The 24,883-nt window shown below is 40.7% G+C and overlaps 1 protein-coding gene across 1 annotated transcript in view; it reads left to right on the forward strand.

The window, feature by feature from the left end:
• Positions 1-24,883, forward strand: part of CARD14 (caspase recruitment domain family member 14) — a 170,691-nt gene that overhangs the window by 113,803 nt on the left and 32,005 nt on the right. The window contains exons 18-21 of the mRNA XM_053706463.1: positions 1,535-1,625; positions 22,390-22,563; positions 24,182-24,303; positions 24,379-24,494. Of these exons, the coding sequence (XP_053562438.1) occupies positions 1,535-1,625; positions 22,390-22,563; positions 24,182-24,303; positions 24,379-24,494 (503 nt within the window). The remainder of the gene's footprint in view (positions 1-1,534; positions 1,626-22,389; positions 22,564-24,181; positions 24,304-24,378; positions 24,495-24,883) is intronic.

Raw genomic sequence — 24,883 nt, forward strand, 5'->3', positions numbered from 1 at the left:
CCCGCGTTAGCCCATAAAACTCTTAACTACTGACTTTTTTTTGCGGTTGGAGTCTTGTCGGTAGAGGCTCTACCGCTCACTTCTTCAAAGACTCGTTATACCAGCGTTAGGCAAATCCCATAGAAAAGATAGGATACGCAATTGACGTAAGGGGATCTGCGGTAGCCTCGAGTCGCAGAAAGAAAGTGAGCGGTAGACCCTTTCCTGCCTGACTCTAAATACCAGCGGGCGTTAAAAAGCAGTGTTAGGACCCCTTAACGCTGATTTTTAACCCTAACGCAGAACTCTAAATCTAGGCGATTGTTAACGCAATTTTTGTTTTCAAAATAGAAATTGTTGAAATAGCATTGTTCTTCATTTAGAAGAAAATGGTACTTTTATTTTTAAATATAGATAGATATACACATATATAGCGCACCTTCACATTAGCTACCAAGTAAAAGTCAGAACAGGGTTTTGTAGTGCACCCCATAGACATTTATGGTGAGAGGGAGTTAGCTTTCACTTGAGCAATAACTTTTTAAAGGGACATAATACTTATATGCTAAGCTGTTAAAAACTGACAGGAAAATATCACCTGAACATCTCTTTGTAAAAAGGGAAGATATTTTACCTCAAAATTACCTCAGCTCCCCAGAGTAAGTGTGCTGTAAAAAGTTATATTTTAGTTACTGCTTAGATGCAGGTTTTAAAAAAAAGAAGGAAGAAATGATCAGCATAAGCAGTGCTGAGGTCATGAACTGTTTACTCTTCTGTTTACTCTGATCTCTTGAGATTTCATAGTAAACTTCCTTAAACTGAATAGGGAAATAATATGAGTGTGCATGAGGCATGCTCCCTTGTAGGTCCCGGGAAAGGCATATTGGCTGGTTAAAGTCCTTTACAATGGGGTGTGAATTCTTACGACATTTTGGGGTAAAATAACTTTCTTTTTTACATAGAGATGTTTAGGTGATATTTCCTAGTCCGCTTTTTACAGATATATTGCATCACTTTCAAGCGTTTTAACATTTGTGTATCATGTCCTTTAAATTTTCAACTTTTAATATAAGAGCAAGAATAGGAGCGCTATTGATTTAACTTAAGCAGTGTTAGCGCTAATATTTTTGCACGGCACTTGTAATCTAGGCCTAAATGTGTACTCTGCTCTTGTGCATTACAGCTCTTGACTGGGACTCTATGCATTTGGTTTAAACACTTTGACTTAGATTACAAGTGGAGCACCTGAGTCTGTATGCACTGTATATATATATGTAAACACATGGAAAGTCTAGCACTCTCTTGCAAGCAAACAGCTAGATTAAAAGCAAAATGGAAGAGTTAGTTACAGCATTTGACCATAGGCCAAATCATTTTGTGATAGGCCCAGATGAATCCCTGTGCTATATTGTTATGATAAACATTTATGTGAGGTAAACCAGAGCTATATATCTCACTAATAATATTTCTATTTTTACTTTTTTTGTTTTGCTAAACATATTCCAGTTTCCTACAGAATCTCATTATCTAACTATAACTTTTTGCTTACACACAGCCCAAAAAGGAGGTCCATATAGTGAGTACGGATCGATGCAGCTCTCATCTGCTGTGGACATCGTTAGACTGTGATGTCTGCCAGTGTGAAGGTACATAATATCAGCCCCACATTACTTAGCATTGTATGAGAAAACATATGTAAAGATTCACTTAGTAGGTTTGAATATCAGTTACATTAAATTGGCTCAATATGAGAACTCTGTGTCAAATTATAGATGAGTTAAAGGGACAGTAAAAACATTTAAATAGATTGGATAAGGCATGACATTTTAAACAACATTTCGATTTATTTCTATTATCAATTTTGCTTAATTCTCTTGGTATCCTTTTGATAAAGAGTAATCAGGAGTGTGCATGTGTCTTTAGCCATCTGGCAACAGAGTTTGCAACAATGATTATAGCAATGTTATACATAGTTGCAAACACTGTTGCTATAGAATGCTAAAGCTGTGCACTCTCCTAAGCTCCATGTAGCCTACCTAGGTTTACTCTTTCTTCAACCCCTTCAGGCAAGTGCTTACTTTGGCGGGAATTGGATCATTGGGGACTGACTACCCTGCTAGACATGCTCCCCCAGTCCAATTCTTGCTAATGTCAAAGGGGAAGGCTGCAGGACACCCTATAAGATAGGACTTTCCATGCCGTCCTTCAGTGTTAAAGCCCAGCACTGTTAGGAACGTCCTTACACATGAAGGGGTTAACAAAGGATACCAAAAGAACAAACCAAATTTGATAATAGAAGTAAATTGGAAAGTTGTTTAAAATTACATGCTCTATCTGAATCATGAACATTTATTTTTTATTTTATTCTCCCTTTAAAATGAGTGGCAAAAAATGTGTTTTGTTTTCAAGTCAGACATTTGTGTATAAACATATTGTTGAATTGTAAAGTATATTTAAAGGGACAGTCTACTCCAGAATTTGTATTGTTTAAAAAGATTGATAATCCCTGTATTATCCATTCCCCAGTTTTGCATAACCAACACGGTTATATTAATATACTTTTTACCTCTGTGATTACCTTGTATCTAAACCTCTGTAGACTGCCCCCTTATCTCAGTTTTTTTACAGACTTGCATTTTAGCCAATCAGTGCCCTTTCATAAGTAACTCCACTGGCATAAGCACAATGTTATCTATATAGCACCCATGAACTAACGCCCTCCAGTTGTGAAAAACTGTCAAATGCATTCGGATAAGAGGCGGCCTTCAAGAACTTAGAAATTAGGTTACCTAGGTTTAGCTTTCAACTAAGAATACCAAGAGAACAAAGCAAATTTTATAATAAATGTAAATTGAAAAGTTGTTTAATTAAATCATGAAAGTTTAATTTTGACTAGACTGTACCTTTAATGTTTGGTTAATGCTAATGTGGTATTTATAGGCTTAAATGTACATTTGCATACTGTATTTTTTACATGTGCATACAATACATATCAACAATTAAGCCCTACATTGAAGAATGTTGTAAAATAAAAAAATATGTTTTATATAATTGTGCTAGTGAAATGTGTAAGGTTTTGCAGTCCAGAGATACAACCATTGAAAATCCTCTAAAGTAAATGTACCTAGTCTACCTTACTGTAGCCATTTGGAAGCAGGTATAAAGGTACTACTGCAATGATCATGTAGTAAGGATGCAACATATTTTAAAAAGACATTCAAGTCTTGTTTTTCTATGTATTTCCTTTAAAATGTATTATGATTATGCATGTGAGGTGTCACTGTTCACCTATAAAGCAGTGTAAGTTCTACTTATCTGCAGGGCCGTTTTGAGAGAATTTGTCTCCCAGGGCGAAATTCTAAAATGTGCCCCCTCCACATGCTAAACTGAATCCAGTGGCAGATTTACCCTCTCTGTTGCCCCAAGACCAGTTTCCTCAATGGTGCTCCCCCCCCCATATTTACTGGACAGCCTGCTAGAATACTGCACTGTCCGGTTGAATACTGGACACCTGGCACAGTAATCTGCTTCAAAGGAACACTCACTTCCTGACTTACTGCAGCAGCAAATGTCCGGTCTCTCTATACAGGTAGGAGACTTTCTTCACTGTGCAAGGCAGGCAGGGGTGGAAACCAGGGATAGGCACAGACAAAGGCTGTGGCAGACATTTTCCAAAGTACAGACCTTAGTGAAGGACACCAAGGTACATTTGAAATTAAAAACATTATTTTATAGTGCTTGGTGTTATTATACTGATGCAGATACCACTGACCCTAGAACCAGCCCTCCTCTGGCTATACCCATGTGCCAGTGTCACTACTGTGTCATTATATAGCGCTGGGTGTTATTATACTGATGCAGATACCACTGACCCTAGAACCAGCCCTCCTCTGGCTATACCCATGAGCCAGTGTCACTAATGTGTCATTATATATTGCTGAGTGCTATTATACTGATGCAGATACCACTGATCCTATAACCAGCCCTCCTCTGGCTATACCCATGTGCCAGTGTCACTACTGTGTCATCATATAGCGATGGGTGTTAGTATGCTGATGCAGATACCACTGATCCTATAACCAGCCCTTGTCTTGCTATATGCATATGCCAGTGTCACTACTGTGTCATTATATAGTGCTGGGTGTTATTATACTGATGCAGATACCACTGACCCTATAACCAGTCCTCCTCTGGCTATACCCATGTGCCAGTGTCACTACTGTGTCATTATATAGCGCTGGGTGTTATTATACTGATGCAGATACCACTGACCCTATAACCAGCCCTCCTCTGGCTATACCCATGTGCCAGTGTCACTACTGTGTCATTATATAGCGCTGGGTGTTAGTATGCTGATGCAGATACCACTGACCCTATAGCCAGCCCTTGTCTTGCTATACGCATATGCCAGTGTCACTACTGTGTCATTATATAGCGCTGGGTGTTATTATACTGATGCAGATACCACTGACCCTATAACCAGCCCTCCTCTGGCTATAGGGATGTGCCAGTGTCACTACTGTGTCTTTGTATAGAGCTGGGTGTTATTTTACAGATGCAGATACACATCCAGTATTTCACTCAGGCTTTATTTATTCCATAACTTATCACCCAATATCGCTAGCAGTCTCTTAACAAGCCACTAACTTTATTCACACTACATACTTTTTTCTTCCTATTATTTAATCAGAAAGAAAAGATATACTAAGGTTGTGGCGGACACTGCAAGGGCTAGTCACGGACACCTTGGCCTCTATTTATCAAGCCGTCAACCGCAAATACGCTTAGAAGTCCGCAGCTTATTTGTGGTGAGGCTGATTCGCCTTAGTTTTATCAAGCCCTACAGACCGGCAAAAGTAGAATTTTGTGACGTAACATACGATCCGCCGGACTCAGTCCGACACAGATCGATGGTTATGTCACTCCAGATGTTCCGAACACAAGTTCGGCACAATCTGACTACTTTTGGAAGTTATCAAAGAACAACCAGGTACGCTTGGCACTATTCCGGCCCAGCGTACCTGGTTTTCAATCTGCCGCCCTGGAGGCGGCGGATCCCATAGGAATCAATGGGAGTCTAACAGCAGCGAAAGCTCATGTCCGCTGCTGCCCGATATCCCATTGATTCCTATGGGAAATGTCTACACCTAACACCCTAACATGTACCCCAAGTCTAAACACCCCTAATCTGCCCCCCCTACACCGCCGCCACCTACATTATTATTATTAACCCCTAAACCGCCGCTCCCAGACCCCGCCGCAACAAAATAAATTGTTTAACCCCTAAACCGCCGCTCCCGGACCCCGCTGCAACTAAATAAAGGTATTAACCCCTAAACCGCCGCTCCCGGACCCCGCCGCAACTAAATAAAGGTATTAACCCCTAAACCGGCGCTCACGGACCCCGCCGCAACAAAATAAAGGTATTAACCCCTAAACCTCCGCTCACGGACCCCGCCGCCACCTACATTGTACATATTAACCCCTATCCTGCCCCCCCTACACCGCCGCCACCTACATTAAACGTATTAACCCCTATCCTGCCCCCCTACACCTCCGCCACTATATTAAAGTTATTAAACCCTAAACCTAAGTCTAACCCTAACCCCCCCTAACTTAAATATAATTTAAATAAATCTAAATAAAATTACTATCATTAACTAAATCATTCCTATTTAAAACTAAATACTTACCTATAAAATAAACCCTAAGATAGCTACAATATAACTAATAGTTACATTGTAGCTAGCTTAGGGTTTATTTTTATTTTACAGGTAACTTTGTATTTATTTTAACTAGGTACAATAGTTATTAAATAGTTATTAACTATTTAATAATTCCCTAGCTAAAATAAATACAAAATTACCTGTAAAATAAATCCTAACCTAAGTTACAATTACACCTAACAATATACTATAATTAAATAAATTAAATTAATTAAATACAATTACCTACAATTTAGTTAACTAAAATTAACTAAAGTACAAAAAAAAACTAAATTACAGAAAATAAAAAAAATTACAAGAATTTTAAACTAATTACACCTAATCTAAGCCCCCTAATAAAATAAAAAAGCCCCCCAAAATAATAAAATTCCCTACCCTAAACTAAATTACAAATAGCCCTTAAAAGGGCCTTTTGCGGGGCATTGCCCTAAAGTAATCAGCTCTTTTACCTGAAAAAAAAGAAATACAACCCCCCCAACATTAAAACCCACCACCCACCCAAACCCCCCTAAAAAAACTAAACACTACCCCCTTGAAGATCATCCTACCTTGAGCCGTCTTCACCCAGCCGGGCAGAAGTCTTCATTCGATCCGGCCAGAAGTCTTCATCGAATCCGGGCAGAAGAGGTCCTCCAAGCGGCAGAAGTCTTCATCCAAGCGGCATCTTCTATCTTCTTCCATCTGACGAGGAGCGGCACCATCTTGAAGACATCCGACGCGGAGCATCCATCGATCCCGATGACTAAACCACGAATGACGGTTCCTTTAAATGACGTCATCCAAGATGGCGTCCCTTGAATTCTGATTGGCTGATAGGATTCTATCAGCCAATCGGAATTAAGGTAGGAAAAATCCAATTGGCTGATGCAATCAGCCAATCGGATTCAAGTTCAATCCGATTGGCTGATCCAATCAGCCAATAGGATTGACCTTGCATTCTATTGGCTGTTCTGCCCGGATTCGATGAAGACTTCTGGCCGGATCGGATGAAGACTTCTGCCCGGCTGGGTGAAGACGGCTCAAGGTAGGGTGATCTTCAAGGGGGTAGTGTTAGGTTTTTTTAAGGGGGGTTTGGGTGGGTTTTAGAGTAGGGTTGGGTGTGTGGGTGGTGTGTTTTTTTTTTTTTTTTATATATTTTTATTGAGGTTCTTTTTCAAACATACAAATAGTAAGTGTTAACACACATTATAAAGGAAAATAAATTGTTGTAGCGTAGATTGCACATAGGTACACCATACAGAAAAATGACAAAGTACACATCAAATACAATCATTAAGCACTGTTCAAACAGTATACCCACAATGAGATCTATGCGGCCACTCTTGGGCCACAAATATGTTATCGACATACTGTAAGGTGAGTAAACAGTGATGTGACAGGGCCACTCATGGACCCTAAACGAAGAACCTCTTTTTAACTTTTTTAGAGTTATAACTTCCTTGGAACAGATAGAGTGTTTAAAATATATCAAATGTACATAAAACAATATAATATATAATATGACATCAGACTCCTATAGTAATAAGTAAAATCTATAATGAGAGATCGGAACAAGCACCTCAATAGAGGCAACCCAAAGCTATGTTGAAAGTATATGTATAGGTGGCAGGTGAGAATAATCTGTCCTGCTGTTTTAGGTGGTCATACAGATTCAATGTTTTGGTATTATGTAGGAGTGAAAATTTAGGAAGTAATAAAATAATAGTAACTAGGATGCGGTATATACGAGACAAACCGCCTATTGAGCCCCTCTAGAATGGAGGGTACATTATGGGGGGGGGGGGAGGTGGTGGTTTAGTTATGTTAAGTTTAGGCAAGTCACAAAAAGGTACAGTAAGGTGGGGGGGAGGCGATGGAATAGTAATGGTAATCAAGACATTTGGGTATGATGTTAAATCTGTGGTGGGAGTTTCAAGGGCACGTGGATTGTTGGAAGACAAACAGGAACATGTCAATTATATAATGGGTCTATGCTATCTCTTGCATAAGAAGTTTAAGGAACCTAAGGTTATAGCTTCAACACTGGGTAAGCTGTTATTTTATAGTACTGTTAAGAGAGAGACTATACATATAAGCACAGTTTAGAGGAGGCCGATACTATATGGGGGTGGGAGTGGTTATTTAAACGTGAGAAGTAGTATGCACCGATAGTGGCACTTTCATATAGAAACAAGACGGCCCAATATATCATGGATAATATTAGATAACACTGGTGCAGGTCCAGCCTGCGTTAGAGCCGAATGATACTAGAGTATATAGGTGAACACAACATTTAGTGAGATACTTGGGCCGAGCAGCTACAAATATGGCAATCTCACTGTTGTGTTATTAGTTGAATAATACTAAAAATGTGAAGATGAAATGCGCATAAGGAAGGTCTATCCTGTCAGAGAAAATAAGATCATGTGTGAAAACCATTAGGTATGTATTAAGAGCGCCACATCTATCGCCCACCAGTTCTCTTCCAGACAACCACTCTTAAAAATATAAAATAGTCACTGCAAGCGCCAATAACAGTCAGTTTTAAGAGGGAATATCTAACAGTTTTTACACAAGCACCTGGGAGTGTAACCATAGCCTGTATATATAGTTTATGTAGGCTCCCCAACTATAGTAAAGAGGCTGCAGTTTTCCTACTGGTATAGCTAAACCTTGCTGGCCAGGTAGGGCCCTATACCTAGCTCAAGTTCAGCATATCAATAAATAGATAGCCTCTGGCTAATGGAGAAAAGCAAACAGCATAATCTATACGGATCAAGTGGAGTTAAATGTATAAAGGATTATGATACAGGCGTCTCCTATATAAACAATATAAGGGTAAAAAAAATGAGTATGATCCCAGTTGCAGTGAAACGGTTGCAGGTATGGTTATGAAGCTCTCATGTGCTTTTGCTTTCTAGGCATGACAATCTATGTAGAGCGCTCTCCTCTAGTGAAACATAGATAAGGCCTAATGAGACCTAACATAGAAACAGGGTAACACACCAATAAGGAAAATATATAGTTCCCAGCTCAATTAACCTGTAGCCTCTAAAGGTATATTCAAATATTATATAGAACCTCAGCAGTACATGCAAGATAAACTTTTTTTTTTTTTTTTTTTTTTATCAGCCTCATATTAACCTAGACAGTGTTTGTATAGTCTTCAAAAAATTAGGACATATAAATGGAACTTAGAACTAGGAATAAAAAAGCAAATCATATAGAAGATGGCAAAGAGAGCACCCCTAAAATGAGAATTACTGACTCCCATATTCAGCGCTCATGGTAAATACAAGGATGACATTATGTTTGCCAAAAGTCAGAGTTCTGAGTAAATGAGGATCCTTGTAATGCTGTCATACCGAAGGAGCAGGGTAGAAAGGATAGAACAGGTCTAATTGGAGGTACAGCAACAAAGTCAACTTATGGACTGCGTGTGGCACAATCCGACGCCATATTTGGGCCTCTCAAGTCCTATAGATGCTCAGAGATCTAACCTTCACCCTTTTTTAATGTTCGCGGTGCAGCGGTGTATATCCTCAGGATGTTAGCGAGTCGGCTGAAAGTTACCTTTGGATAGCCTGTTGATCTGTTACTCAGCGTGATTTCACACGATCGCGGCTTTCCTCCCCGATATGATGCCTTCCAGACTCGCTCAGGCTGTATATTGAGGCTCGCAGCTGATATGTGCACCGGAATACACAGGCTTATAGGGGACGCCATGCTTTTTCCTCTCTGCTCCTGTTGTCTATCATATATAGCCGCATCAGCCATAGTCTGCTGCTGCTGCGGGTCCCAGTCAGAAATGATTTCCCTCAATGCAGCTGCACTTACAGTCTGCGTAGGCTCGGATTGAGCTGATTTAGCCATTCTCGAGTGTATCAGTCCTTCCTTAAGTTTTAAGTCTGGGGCGGCTTCCAACCCCATCGGTAAGGTGTGCTGTGCATCATGCTGCCTATCAGTTCTCACAGTACCTTCCCACATCATAAATAAGCTCTTTTCAAGCCTGTCAAAGTGATCATTCAATAGGCTGCGCACTGCCTCTAGAAAAGTAAGACTCAGAGGTTCTGTTGTTGGCCTGATTTGTACCGCCAGGTTACTTGCCGCCATTCTGAGAAGGTTCGCTATCCTGGAGTGCCCTTAAGACTTGGGGCTCTCCAGCTGTATTACTTAAGTCTTTGGTCGCCTTATTTTTGAAATTTGAACTGAACCTAGCGGTCAATTATATGTTTATTAGAAAGAAATAGCCGGAGCTATACAAGCTTGCGACCGCTCAGTTTCAGTGCTGGCTCCGCCCCTGGGTGGTGTGTTTTAATGTTGGGGGGAGTTGTATTTATTTTTTTTTCAGGTAAAAGAGCTGATTAATTTGGGGCAATGCCCCGCAAAAGGCCCTTTTAAGGGCTATTTGTAATTTAGTTTAGGGTAGGGAATTTTATTATTTTGGGGGGCTTTTTTATTTTATTAGGGGGCTTAGATTAGGTGTAAATAGTTTAAAATTCTTGTAATTTTTTTTTATTTTCTGTAATTTAGTGTTTGTTTGTTTTTGTACTTTAGTTAATTTTAGTTAATTTTATTTAATTGTAGGTAATTGTATTTAATTAATTTAATTTATTTAATTATAGTATAGTGTTAGGTGTAATTGTAACTTAGGTTAGGATTTATTTTACAGGTAATTTTGTATTTATTTTAGCTAGGTAGCTATTAAATAGTTAATAACTATTTAATAACTATTCTACCTAGTTAAAATAAATACAAAGTTGCCTGTAAAATAAAAATAAATCCTAAGATAGATACAAATGTAACTATTAGTTATATTGTAGATATCTTAAGGTTTATTTTATAGGTAAGTATTTAGTTTTAAATAGGAATAATTTAGTTAATAATATTAAATTTATTTAGATGTATTTAAATTATATTTCTCCAACATTGGTGTGTCCGGTCCATGGCGTCATCCTTACTTGTGGGATATTCTCTTCCCCAACAGGAAATGGCAAAGAGTCCCAGCAAAGCTGGTCACATGATCCCTCCTAGGCTCCGCCCACCCCAGTCATTCTCTTTGCCGTTGCACAGGCAACATCTCCACGGAGATGGTTAAGAGTTTTTTGGTGTTTAAATGTAGTTTTTATTCTTCTATCAAGTGTTTGTTATTTTAAAATAGTGCTGGTATGTACTATTTACTCTGAAACAGAAAAAGGATGAAGATTTCTGTTTGTAAGAGGAAGATGATTTTAGCAGACAGTAACTAAAATCGATTGCTGTTTCCACACAGGACTGTTGAGATGAAGTAACTTCAGTTGGGGGAAACAGTTAGCAGACTTTTCTGCTTAAGGTATGACTAGCCATATTTCTAACAAGACCATGTAATGCTGGAAGGCTGTCATTTCCCCTCATGGGGACCGGTAAGCCATTTTCTTAGTTAAACATAAAAGAATAAAGGGCTTCAAAAAGGGCTTAAAAACTGGTAGACATTTTTCTGGGCTAAAACGATTGCTTTACTAGGCATATTATGCAGATTCTAACTAATAATTGGTATTATAATCTTGGGGAACGTTTAGAAAAACGGCAGGCACTGTGTTGGACACCTTTTTCAGATGGGGGCCTTTCTAGTTATAGACAGAGCCTCATTTTCGCGCCATTAATGCTCAGTTGTTTTTGGAGAGCAAGGCATGCAGATGCATGTGTGAGGAGCTAAGAATCACTGAAAAAGCTTATAGAAGGCGTAATTTGGTATCGTATTCCCCTCTGGACTTGGTTGGGTCTCAGCAAAGCATATAGCTGGGACTGTATAGGGGTTAAATGTAAAAACGGCTCCGGTTCCGTTATTTTAAGGATTAAAGCTCTGAAATTTGGTGTGCAATACTTTTTTTTTTTTTTTTTTTTTATTGAGGTTTAGTTAAAGACATACATAGATCATAATAACACATTCTTTTGTCACATGAAATAAGGCTTCATTGTTACAAGGATAATAAAATGAGCATGTAATAAACATTTAGCCAACATTTAACATAATTTCAAACATTAAACAAATAAGGTGCTAATCTTTCAGAAACCTTCTACATGACATAGTAGATTACTCTTGGGCCAACAAGAGTAGCAGGAAATAGTAAAGCGAAAGAAGGAACTTGTGTCCAAGAAGACCGCTCTTGGATCTCAATGATAAACCTCTAATATATATATTTTTTTTTTTAAATTGAGAGAGATAAGGTAATTAGAGTATAACCAATATATATAATGTTATGTAAAATATAAAATAATATTCACTTCCTACAGTGATAAACAGAATCTGAAGTGGAATGTTTAAATATGATATTTGCTTCCTGTAGTAATAGATGATGTCTGAAATGATATATTCAATCTAGCACCATAATAGAGGCTACCAGACATTGTGTTAGGAGTATATATACAGATGGGAAGCAATGATGGTCAGTCCTGCTGATCCGAATTGTCTTACAGATTCTTTTCTCAAAAATTATGTGGGAATTGAAGCTTGGGAAGTGAGGGATGCAATAATTAGAGTGCGGTATACACAAGACAAACCGCGTATTGAGCCCCTCTGAAAAGTAGAGGGTACATTATCATGAGTGGGGGGGGGGAGGTGTTTCAAGTATGTGGAGTAATCTATATTACTAATATTCCATGTAATGGCCTCAAGATATTTATTATAATTGTGGGTTGTCCCACCATCTACGAACTAGGACCAGGGAAATGAGTGTGCAATCACCTGACATAGCTCTTCACATATAGAGACAATTGTGAGCAACCAAAATTTGTAGAGATACGCTCTTACTCATGGCACTGCTAAGGAGAACTAGTAGTGCAGTTAAAGATGGGCTGCAGGGTCAGTAAACATAGTAGGATATGGTAGGGACTGTTACATCCCACATATAGACATATAAACTACATTCCAAAGCTTTGTTATTTATATCTGTCCCTTACCCAACTGACATAGTTTAGAGGATCACTAAGGCGTGAGCCTGATATGTATGCTAACAAATATATTGTAACTAGACAGCATGTTATTCTGTTGCGGGAAACATTGGTTAAGCAAGAGTTGGAGGGTGCCATGGCCTTTGCTTTATGTGCTTATAGACTTATCCTACATTCTAATTTATATATGTTGTGGATAGGCTAGAATAACTATGGAAGGTAGGGAGGGTATAAACAGATGGTATAATTATTGGGTAAAAACTGGGAGATGTTGTAAGTGTCGCTCAATATACTCAGGCAAAGGGTTATTTAAGGGACAATAAACATCTAATAGGTCAAAATCAGTCATTTCTAAACTAAATTAAGTACATACCATCATGGGGAGTGAGTGAGTAAGTGGTTTATTAGGTGGCAACCACCGTCCATCAAATGATAATGGTGTAAATATATATCTGCCGCAGTGCACGGGCCCTATGCCCTGCAGCAGTCAATATAAGCTTCTAGTGGGCAGTCAGGTATGGAGCATAACCTCCATTATAATGCCATCCTTGTTTAGCAAATACACAAGCCTCCCCTGTATATATTAATGAGACAAGCAAGTAGTTGTACTATAATAGAACTAGTGCAGTAGAAAATTAAGTGACTATGCTCTTCAAAAATTCTATTAGTTTTGATATTTATGACAAGTCTAAACCAATATAATAGATTGCCTCATGGATATAGCCTAAGAGATATTATCACACTTACACACAGATAAGTTATACAAAAAGCTTCGATCCTCTTAGTAATGATAGACTATAAAACAAAGTAAACGTGGTCTGAGTACATCTTGCCATTATGAGTTACCGCAGCCCATATTTTGTTATAGGCAGACTAAATAGAGAGCCAATACTCTCAGCTCACTTTAAATAACAATGTAGTATTATAGTGCAGCAGAACCTCAAGATTAACCAATGTGCAAAACCAAAATGATAATATAGAGATGTTATGTTCCTGAAAGATTTGGACAATAATACTGTAACTGCTAACTGATGCTACAGCACACAATCTCTGAAACACATATCTGGAAATCTAAACAAGTTAAAGCATAAACATCCTAAGCACAACAATAAAGGTGGAGGTACACATATAAACTAAACTGATCAATACAGCCAAATGTCCAGGATATTAACCAACGTTCAACAGTCAGTGAGGCATATGTATTCTGAGATCGATAGACTGATAATAACGCCATCACTTTAAAGCGTTCCATAGGACACTGGAGTTACACATAATTAAAGTAAGTCACTAACCCACACCATCTCGCCAAGTTGCGATGCATATATTGCCGAAAATGGTGGGGCTGGAGAGGACCCTAGGCATGAGCAGCGTGCTAGATTCCCAATCCTTGAGATGTGGGTAGTGCTGGATAAGACTCTCCAGATGGGAGACCGCTTCTGACCGCACAAGGTAAGAGTCTCTCTGGATTGCTGCGCCTCCAAAGCGATCTGTCCCCACTGGTTCCCAGGAGACACTGTAAGCCCCAACACCGGACATTAAGCATTTCGCCGCTATACCGCAATCAACTGTATCGGGCTGTATACAGGTTAGGCTGACGCTGTTCAGGAGCTGATGTCTCATGGGCGGCATATTCCGCGGTCCCACAGTTCCTCTATTCTCCGGAGCAGGTATGATAGAGTAGGCAGTAGGAGATTGGAGCATCGCTGCCGGCTGCTGAGACTCTATTACAGGTTGGCATCTGAACGCAGCTTTGCACTCTTCCAGGAGCATATGCATTTGTGCCAAAATGTGTTCTGCGTCCTCCATGGTGGGATAGGGTAGCGGCCCCTCAAGGTGGGGGCTAAAGAAAATATCCCTCGGTTAGCTTTGCTTCCGCAACTAGGCCGCAAGATGGCTGCTTTAGGCTACGCAGTCAGTGAAAAAACACATCAGGGTTGTGGAGATCTGTTGAGGAGGAATTACTCCCTTTAGAGGTGGTTGTCAGGAACGGCTATGATTTCAGGCCAACTTTAGTTGCTTTATAGTAAAGTATATGGGCACAGACGGTCGCTAAATTTATCTTTTATAACAAGTATGGTAGGAGCTGCTGAAAAACGCGACCGTCTAGTTACCCAGTTGGCTCCGCCCCCGGTGTGCAATACTTTTAATGCTTTAAGACACTGTGGTGAAATTTTGGTAATTTTTGAACAATTCCTTCATACTTTTTCACATATTCAGTAATAAAGTGTTTTCAGTTTGAAATTTAAAGAGACAGTAACGGTTTTATTTTAAAACGTTTTTTTGTGCTTGGTTGATAAGTTTAAGCCTGTTTAACATGTCTGTACCATCAGATAAGCTATGTTCTATATGTATGAAAGCCAATGTGTCTCCCCATTTAAATTTATGTGATAAGTGTGCCATAGTGTCCAAACAAAGTAAGGACAGTAATGCCACAGATGATGATATTGCCCAAGATGATTCCTCAAATGAGGGGAGTAAACATGATACTACATCATCCCCTAATGTGTCTACACCAGTTTTGCCCACACAGGAGGCCCCTAGTACATCTAGTGCGCCAATACTTATTACCATGCAACAATTAACGGCTGTAATGGATAACTCCATAGCAAATCTTTTATCCAAAATGCCTACTTATCAGAGAAAGCGCGATTGCTCTGTTTTAAACACTGAAGAGCAGGAGGGCGCTGATGATATTTGTTCTGACATACCCTCACACCAATCTCAAGGGGCCATGAGGAAGGTTTTGTCTGATGGAGAAATCTCAGATTCAGGAAAAATTTCTCATCAAGCTGAAACTGATGTTGTGACATTTAAATTTAAATTAGAACATCTCCGCGCACTGCTTAAGGAGGTGTTATCTACTCTGGATGATTTTGACAATTTGGTCATTCCAGAGAAATGATGTAAGATGGACAAGTTCCTAGAGGTTCCGGTGCCCCCCGACGCTTTTCCTATACCCAAGCGGGTGGCGGACATAGTAAATAAAGAGTGGGAAAGGCCCGGCATACCTTTTGTTCCCCCCCCTATATTTAAGAAATTATTTCCTATAGTCGACCCCAGAAAGGACTTATGGCAGACAGTCCCCAAGGTCGAGGGGGCGGTTTCTACTCTAAACAAACGCACTACTATTCCTATCGAAGACAGTTGTGCTTTTAAAGATCCTATGGATAAAAAATTAGAGGGTTTGCTTAAAAAGATTTTTGTACAGCAAGGGTTCCTTCTACAACCAATTTCATGCATTGTTCCTGTCACTACGGCAGCGTGCTTCTGGTTCGAGGAACTAGAAAAGTCGCTGAGTAGAGAATCTTCGTGTGAGGAGGTTATGGACAGAGTTCAAGCACTTAAATTGGCTAACTCTTTTGTTTTAGATGCCGCTTTGCAATTAGCTAGATTAGCGGCGAAAAATTCAGGGTTTGCTATTGTGCCGCGCAGAGCGCTTTGGCTAAAGTCTTGGTCAGCGGATGTGTCATCCAAGACAAAATTGCTTAACATTCCTTTCAAAGGTAAAACATTATTTGGACCAGATTTGAAAGAGATTATTTCAGACATCACTGGAGGAAAGGGCCACGCCCTCCCACAGGATAGGTCTTTTAAGGCTAAAAATAAGCCTAATTTTCATCCCTTTCGCAGAAACGGACCAGCCTCTAATTCTGCATCCTCTAAGCAAGAGGGTAATACTTCACAACCCAAACCAGCCTGGAAACCAATGCAAGGCTGGAACAAGGGTAAGCAGGCCAAGAAGCCTACCACTGCTACCAAAACAGCATGAAGGGATAGCCCCCGATCCGGAACCGGATCTAGTGGGGGGCAGACTCTCTCTCTTTGCTCAGGCTTGGGCAAGAGATGTTCAGGATCCTTGGGCGCTAGAAATAGTTTCTCAAGGTTATCTTCTGGAATTCAAGGAACTACCCCCAAGGGGAAGGTTCCACAGGTCTCAATTATCCTCAAACCAAATAAAGAGACAGGCATTCTTACATTGCGTAGAAGACCTGTTAAAGATGGGAGTGATACATCCAGTTCCAATAAAAGAACAAGGAATGGGATTTTACTCAAATCTGTTCGTAGTTCCCAAAAAAGAGGGAACATTCAGACCAATTTTGGATCTGAAGATCCTAAACAAATTTCTCAGGGTTCCATCGTTAAAAATGGAAACCATTCGAACGATCCTTCCCACCATCCAGGAAAGTCAATTTATGACCACCGTGGATTTAAAGGATGCGTACCTACATATTCCTATCCACAAGGAACATCATCAGTTCCTAAGGTTCGCTTTTCTGGACAAGCATTACCAGTTTGTGGCACTTCCATTCGGATTAGCCACTGCTCCGAGAATTTTCACAAAGGTACTAGGGTCCCTTCTAGCGGTTCTAAGACCAAGGGGCATTGCAGTAGTACCTTACTTGGACGACATCCTAATTCAAGCGTCGTCCCTGTCAAAAGCAAAGGCTCATACGGACATCGTCCTAGCCTTTCTCAGATCTCACGGATGGAAGGTGAACAAAGAAAAAAGTTCTCTGTCCCCGTCAACAAGAGTTCCCTTCTTGGGAACAATAATAGATTCCTTAGAAATGAGGATTTTTCTGACAGAGGTCAGAAAATCAAAACTTCTAAGCTCTTGTCAAGTACTTCACTCTGTTCCTCGTCCTTCCATAGCGCAGTGCATGGAGGTAATAGGTTTGATGGTTGCAACAATGGACATAGTTCCTTTTGCACGAATTCATCTAAGACCATTACAACTGTGCATGCTCAAACAGTGGAATGGGGATTATACAGACTTGTCTCCGATGATTCAAGTAGATCAAAAGACCAGAGATTCACTCCGTTGGTGGCTGACCCTGGACAATCTGTCACAGGGAATGAGCTTCCGCATTGTCACGACCGACGCCAGTCTAGTGGGCTGGGGCGCGGTCTGGGAATCCCTGAAAGCTCAGGGTTTATGGTCTCGGGAAGAGTCTCTTCTCCCGATAAACATTCTGGAACTGAGAGCGATATTCAATGCTCTCAAAGCTTGGCCTCAACTAGCAAAGGCCAAATTCATAAGGTTTCAATCAGACAACATGACGACTGTTGCATATATCAATCATCAGGGGGGAACAAGGAGTTCCCTGGCGATGAAAGAAGTGACCAAGATAATTCAATGGGCGGAGGATCACTCCTGCCACTTGTCTGCGATCCACATCCCAGGAGTGGAAAATTGGGAAGCGGATTTTCTGAGTCGTCAGACATTCCATCCGGGGGAGTGGGAACTCCATCCGGAAATCTTTGCCCAAATAACTCAATTATGGGGCATTCCAGACATGGATCTGATGGCGTCTCGTCAGAACTTCAAGGTTCCTTGCTACGGGTCCAGATCCAGGGATCCCAAGGCGACTCTAGTAGATGCACTAGTAGCACCTTGGACCTTCAACCTAGCTTATGTATTCCCACCGTTTCCTCTCATTCCCAGGCTGGTAGCCAGGATCAATCAGGAGAGGGCCTCGGTGATCTTGATAGCTCCTGCGTGGCCATGCAGGACTTGGTATGCAGACCTGGTGAATATGTCATCGGCTCCACCATGGAAGCTACCTTTGAGACAGGACCTTCTTGTTCAGGGTCCATTCGAACATCCGAATCTGGTTTCCCTCCAACTGACGGCTTGGAGATTGAACGCTTGATTTTATCAAAGCGTGGGTTTTCAGATTCTGTAATAGATACTCTGATTCAGGCTAGAAAGCCTGTAACTAGAAAAATTTACCATAAAATATGGAAAAAATATATCTGTTGGTGTGAATCCAAAGGATTGCCATGGAACAAGATAAAAATTCCTAAGATTCTATCCTTTCTACAAGAAGGTTTGGAGAAAGGATTATCTGCAAGTTCTCTAAAGGGACAGATTTCTGCTTTATCTGTCTTACTACACAAACGACTGGCAGCTATGACAGATGATCAAGCATTTGTTCAGGCTCTGGTTAGGATCAAGCCTGTTTACAGACCTTTGACTCCTCCCTGGAGTTTAATCTAGTTCTTTCAGTTCTTCAAGGGGTTCCGTTTGAACCCTTACATTCCGTAGATATTAAGTTACTATCTTGGAAAGTTTTGTTTTTGGTTGCAATCTCTTCTGCTAGAAGAGTTTCAGAGTTATCTGCTCTGTAGTGTTCTCCTCCTTATCTGGTGTTCCATGCAGATAAGGTGGTTTTGCGTACTAAGCCTGGTTTTCTTCCTAAAGTTGTTTCTAACAAAAATATTAACCAGGAGATAGTTGTACCTTCTTTGTGTCCGAATCCAGTTTCAAAGAAGGAGCGTTTGTTACACAATTTGGACGTTGTCCGTGCTCTAAAATTCTATTTAGAGGCTACTAAAGATTTCAGACAAACATCATCCTTGTTTGTTGTTTATTCTGGTAAAAGGAGAGGTCAAAAAGCGACTTCTACCTCTCTTTCCTTTTGGCTTAAAAGCATTATCCGTTTGGCTTATGAGACTGCCGGACGGCAGCCTCCTGAAAGAATCACAGCTCACTCCACTAGGGCTGTGGCTTCCACATGGGCCTTCAAGAACGAGGCTTCTGTTGACCAGATATGTAAGGCAGCGACTTGGTCTTCACTGCACACTTTTGCCAAATTTTACAAATTTGATACTTTTGCTTCTTCGGAGGCTATTTTTGGGAGAAAGGTTTTGCAAGCTGTGGTGCCTTCCGTTTAGGTGACCTGATTTGCTCCCTCCCTTCATCCGTGTCCTAAAGCTTTGGTATTGGTTCCCACAAGTAAGGATGATACCGTGGACCGGACACACCAATGTTGGAGAAAACAGAATTTATGCTTACCTGATAAATTACTTTCTCCAACGGTGTGTCCGGTCCACGGCCCGCCCTGGGTTTTTTTAATCAGGTCTGATGAATTATTTTCTCTAACTACAGTCACCACGGTATCATATGATTTCTCCTATATATATTTCCTCCTGTCCGTCGGTCGAATGACTGGGGTGGGCGGAGCCTAGGAGGGATCATGTGACCAGCTTTGCTGGGACTCTTTGCCATTTCCTGTTGGGGAAGAGAATATCCCACAAGTAAGGATGACGCCGTGGACCGGACACACCGTTGGAGAAAGTAATTTATCAGGTAAGCATAAATTCTGTTTTAAGTTAGGGGGGTGTTAGGGTTAGACTTAGGTTTAGGGGTTAATTCATTTAATATAGTGGCGGCGGTGTAGGGGGGGGCAGATTAAGGGTTAATAAATGTAACGTAGGTGGAGGCGGTGTAAGGGGGGGGCAGGATAGGGGTTAATAAATGTAATGTAGGTGGCGGCGTCTCCGGTGCGGCAGTTTAGGGGTTAAACAATTTAGTTGCGGTGGGGTCCGGGATCGGCAGCATAGAGGTTAATAACTTTATGTAGGTGGCGGCGGTATAGGGGGCGGCAGATTAGGGGTTAAAAGGTATAATGTAGGTGGCGGCGGTGTCCAGGAGCGGCGGTTTAGGGTTAATATATTTATTAGAGTTGCGGCGGGGTCCGGGAGCAGTGGTTTAGGGGTTAATATATTTATTGGAGTTGCGGCGGGGTCCAGGAGTGGCGGTTTAGGGGTTAATATATTTATTCGAGTTGCGGCAGGGTCCGGGAGCGGCGATTTAGGGGTTAATATATTTATTAGAGTTGCGGCGGGGTCCGGGAGCGGCGGTTTAGGGGTTAATATATTTATTAGAGTTGCGGCGGGTCCAGGAGCGGCGGTTTAGGGGTTAAACAATTTATTTAGTTGCGGCGGGGTCCGGGATCGGCAGCATAGAGGTTAATAACTTTATGTAGGTGGCGGCGGTATAGGGGGCGGCAGATTAGGGGTTAATAGGTATAATGTAGGTGGTGGCGGTGTCCGGGTGCGGCGGTTTAGGGTTAATATATTTATTAGAGTTGCGGCAGGGTCCGGGAGCAGCGGTTTAGGGGTTAATATATTTATAAGAGTTGCTGCGGGGTCCGGGAGCATCGGTTTAGGGGTTAATATATTTATTTGAGTTGCGGCAGGGTCCGGAAGCGGCAATTTAGGGGTTAATATATTTATTAGAGTTGCGGCGGGGTCCGGGAGCGGCGGTTTAGGGGTTAATATATTTATTAGAGTTGCGGCGGGGTCCGGGAGCGGCGGTTTAGGGGTTAAACAGTATAGTGTTTGTGCTTAGTGACAGGCTAGCAAGAAAGCTGCTAATAAGCCGATGAGCAGCGAGATCGATGACTGTCAGTTAACAGTCCGCTGTTCATCGCCCCGTACTTGGTGCGCGGCTTTTTGACAGCTTTCTTGATAAATTTGGCAAACGTATTCAGGTCCGCAGCAGCAATGTTAGGCGAGCTTAGGTGAGCGTATTGGTGCCGGGCGAATGCTAGAAAGTAGACAGCTTGATAAATAGAGGCCCTTGCCTATCCCTGGTGGAAACGTGCACCGTGCTTCTCCCTTCACTGTTTAGCAGATTAACGCTATTATAAAGCTGCAACAGATATATTTGCTCCTTGTTTCCCAGGCTGCTTCAGAAGGTAGGCGGTCAGTATAAAACTTGCACTGTGTGAGGAGTGGAAGGGAGACTGCTTAACAGCATGATGACAGCCCACCCCAGAAGCCCCAGACAACTGCCCTGCTTGCCCGCCCCTAGAAACGTCCCTGCTTATCTGTGACAATGTGTGAGATACAGTCTTCATGCAGGTGTACCCACCTCTCCATAACTTGCAATAGAAGTGCGCTCCCACATCCCAGAAGTAAAATGTCTACACATTTGTCCAGCTTCCTCCTGAAGATGTGCAGGGGCACACAACTATTGAAAGCTATGGAACAGGCAATACAGGCGTGCTGTAAACACCACAATGTCAAAGTAAAAAAAAACATTTTGCACACGGGTGACTGCTTGTGTAAGGTACGATTTTAACATTAAACAAAAGGGCGTATATTGGTACAAGAACTAGGAGGATCTTATATCTACAGTGCATAGATTTAACTACACTTATTTACAAGGAATCTGTTATCTATTTAGGGGATCGATGATCTAAAGTTCTGCTAAGGCGAGATGATTCTCGTCAGTACGGCGAGGTCCTCAAATAATTTAGGAAACACAAATTTTACCTTTAACTCATAATGCAGGGTTCTTTATTTGAAGAAAATACTCCTATACAGGTAGAAAACCCATTTCCAAACTGTTTTCGGGAATAGTTTGGATTTTGGAATATTTGCATCTGTAAAATGGGGCAGTTTGTAGAGGGGATGGAACCAAATGTAAAAAATATCGTATGTCATTTAGGCAGTATTTACATGTCATAATACTGTTTATACATGTAAACTAAAGGTAGTTTTATATTATCTGTAATACTTTTGTATACATAGTACCCTCAGAATGATAGTGCACTACTATAATCAGAAAGGTACTATTTGTTGTTTAAAATAAATATAGACTATTATTTGTGTTTTAAAACACAGAAATCAAACAAAAGACACCGACAGAGACGATTGTGAGAAAAATTGTTAATTAGGAGGATACGTTTATTTATTTATTTTTAAAAAATATTGATTAAAACATTTGAATGTCAGAATAAGTTTGGATTTTGGAATTCCAGACTTGGGGATTTGTACCTGTGTTATAATATAAGGTCTAAAAAAGATCCCAAAGATTTTAGCTGATTTCCATGGCAGGGAGTTTTTGATCATCAGGTATTTTCAAGGGTTACCTCCCTGGACTGCATATTTAACTTGAACAACACAATACTTGCCTTTTTCTTCGCACTGTCCCTGTAAAAAAAGGTGTCTGTGGTCATATCTCCCCTTTCCCTACATTCAGGCCCCCTTATTGGATCAGCACTTGGGAAGAGCTGCCTCACACTGATGCCTTACACTTTGGTCACACATCTCAAAATTATGACAAAGCGACCAGTCCTGCTGGTCCCTTCACTGCTTGGCAGGATCCTGAGTGAGAAAATCTGCACCAATAAAGACTTCATGAAGTGTGACATAGGTAAGTTTCACTCACATCACCAACAAGTATATTGTTCTGCCACCCGAATTACCCGCACTCAACATTGTTAGCTCATATTTGTCCCATATGTTTCTCACACGGCCAGGAACTCCATAGAAATGTGATGCACTCCAGTTGGTCAATCAGTGGATTATTTATTTCTAATAAAATTAAGAAATAAAACATTTGAAGTAAATAAGTAGGAAGGAATTAAACCATTGAGTACCCATTAAGGGACATTAAATACTTCCTGCTTTTGTGCTTTGTACCAAAAAATCTGTAACCTGGGCTTCAAAAATGCTGCAAGTTCCCTAAGCTGGCTATTTGATTTGCAGTATTTGCAGGTTACATAATTTACTGTTTGGCTTTTTAGGACAAGCACAGTTTTTACACATAGGCACAAGGTGTCCTTTTACAGTCTGCCGACCCCCCTAAATTCTTCTGCCTAGGCACAGACTTAGTAGGCCTAGGACAAAACCCTGGCTTGAAAAATTATTCTCTATGTTAGACATTTTTAGTTGGGTTGAACAGCAACTTACACTATATTATTAGTTAGTGTTAGTTATGCAGAGATAAATTCACTTAAAGTGCCATAAACAGTTTGAGTTATGTGCATATTATAAAAGGGTCAACTGAGGTAATAAAGTGTGTGGGGATAAAAAGTGTAAAAAAAGGTATTTTAATAAAATTTCCAAAAATCTTCAAAATTACTTACAAGTGTAGCCTGCTCCATCCCCCCTTATCAGTGTCTTAGTCAAAACCTTGTGCCGTTGTGCGATCATATAACAAAGTGTGCATGTGAGGATAATTACTTATGCAAGCAAGTGGGGGGGGGGGGGGTTGAGGAGGGACAGCAGGTACTGCTATTGTTTGTTGCTTGCTCATTTCCATGGGGATGCCACATGCTTTGTGAAAACTTCAGCATTATACTGTGCACTGCTTTAGTCAGGTGCCATGTGACTAGGCTGACCATATTGCCGCTTTAAAAAGGGACGCATATGAAAAATACATATGTCAGGGCTGTTTTTAGGGCTGTTTAAAGAAATGGTTTTGTATAAGAACCCTCACATATGTATTTTTCATATGTGTTCCTTCTTAAAGCGGCAATATGGTCAGCCTACATGTGACTCTACCCTCTACCATGCACATGCACTAGTGTATTCTGCAGAAGCTATGGCCTGGAAAGCACCTTCCATATATGGAAATCCCCAGGGGGGAGCTTGCTGCAAACAAAACTATGCCTGAATTAAAGTGGTTTATGGGGGTTAAAACAGAAACATTTTTGCAGGTAAGCTTCAGCTGCGTTATATATTTAGAAACTTATGCTAGTTCATACTGTTTTATGTCCCTTTAAAGAGTGTCACATTGACCTATTCATACAGACACAGCAGTACTACTACTATACTCTAAGGACAGCCCCAAATTACAAAGTTTCCAAGATGCTTTAGTCCTGTATTTATTTAAAATGGGCCCCAAGAAACTGTTAAATAATCAAGGTTTATGGGATGAAATGCAGATATGTTTCCACATCCTGCTTTATGTGACCAGACTATGAAGACATTACATTTGTACAGGCTGAGCGACTGTTCCTCACATGACCCTATTATACTTCCTACAGAATGCTTGACAGAACCTGAGTATGCAGCAAGATATCAGCGTGGGGAAATTATAGGGGAGAAGGATGCAGAGGGAATTCGCAGGTGCTTTACCAGGCAGAATGTTGAAGCTGTGGCTCAACAGGTGAGTGATAACAATGAGAACTATAAGTACAAACACAAGATGATATGTTTCTAACAGAGATTATTTTCTCTGCAGAATGCTCACTGCCTCTTAGAGCTTGGCCTTTCCTGTGTCTCTGCACTGATAAGGGTGGGATTGTATCCTATCATTCTGCACATCCCATTGACTGATAAAAGCACAAAAAAACTGAAGTAAGTAAATTTGCCTAATTAGAGGATGCCTCTTAAACAAGCTACTAAGTTTAATACCTTATAGGTGGTAAAAACATAATTTATGCTTACCTGATAAATTCCTTTCTTCTGTTGTGTGATCAGTCCACGGGTCATCATTACTTCTGGGATATAACTCCTCCCCAACAGGAAATGCAAGAGGATTCACCCAGTAGAGTTGCATATAGCTCCTCCCCTCTACGTCAGTCCCAGTCATTCGACCAAGAATCAACGAGAAAGGAGTAACCAGGGTGAAGTGGTGACTGGAGTATAATTTAAAAGATATTTACCTGCCTTAAAACAGGGCGGGCCGTGGACTGATCACACAACAGAAGAAAGGAATTTATCAGGTAAGCATAAATTATGTTTTC

The sequence above is a fragment of the Bombina bombina genome, chromosome 1 (assembly GCF_027579735.1).
Source record: "Bombina bombina isolate aBomBom1 chromosome 1, aBomBom1.pri, whole genome shotgun sequence".
In the NCBI taxonomy this organism is placed as follows: Eukaryota; Metazoa; Chordata; class Amphibia; order Anura; family Bombinatoridae; genus Bombina; species Bombina bombina.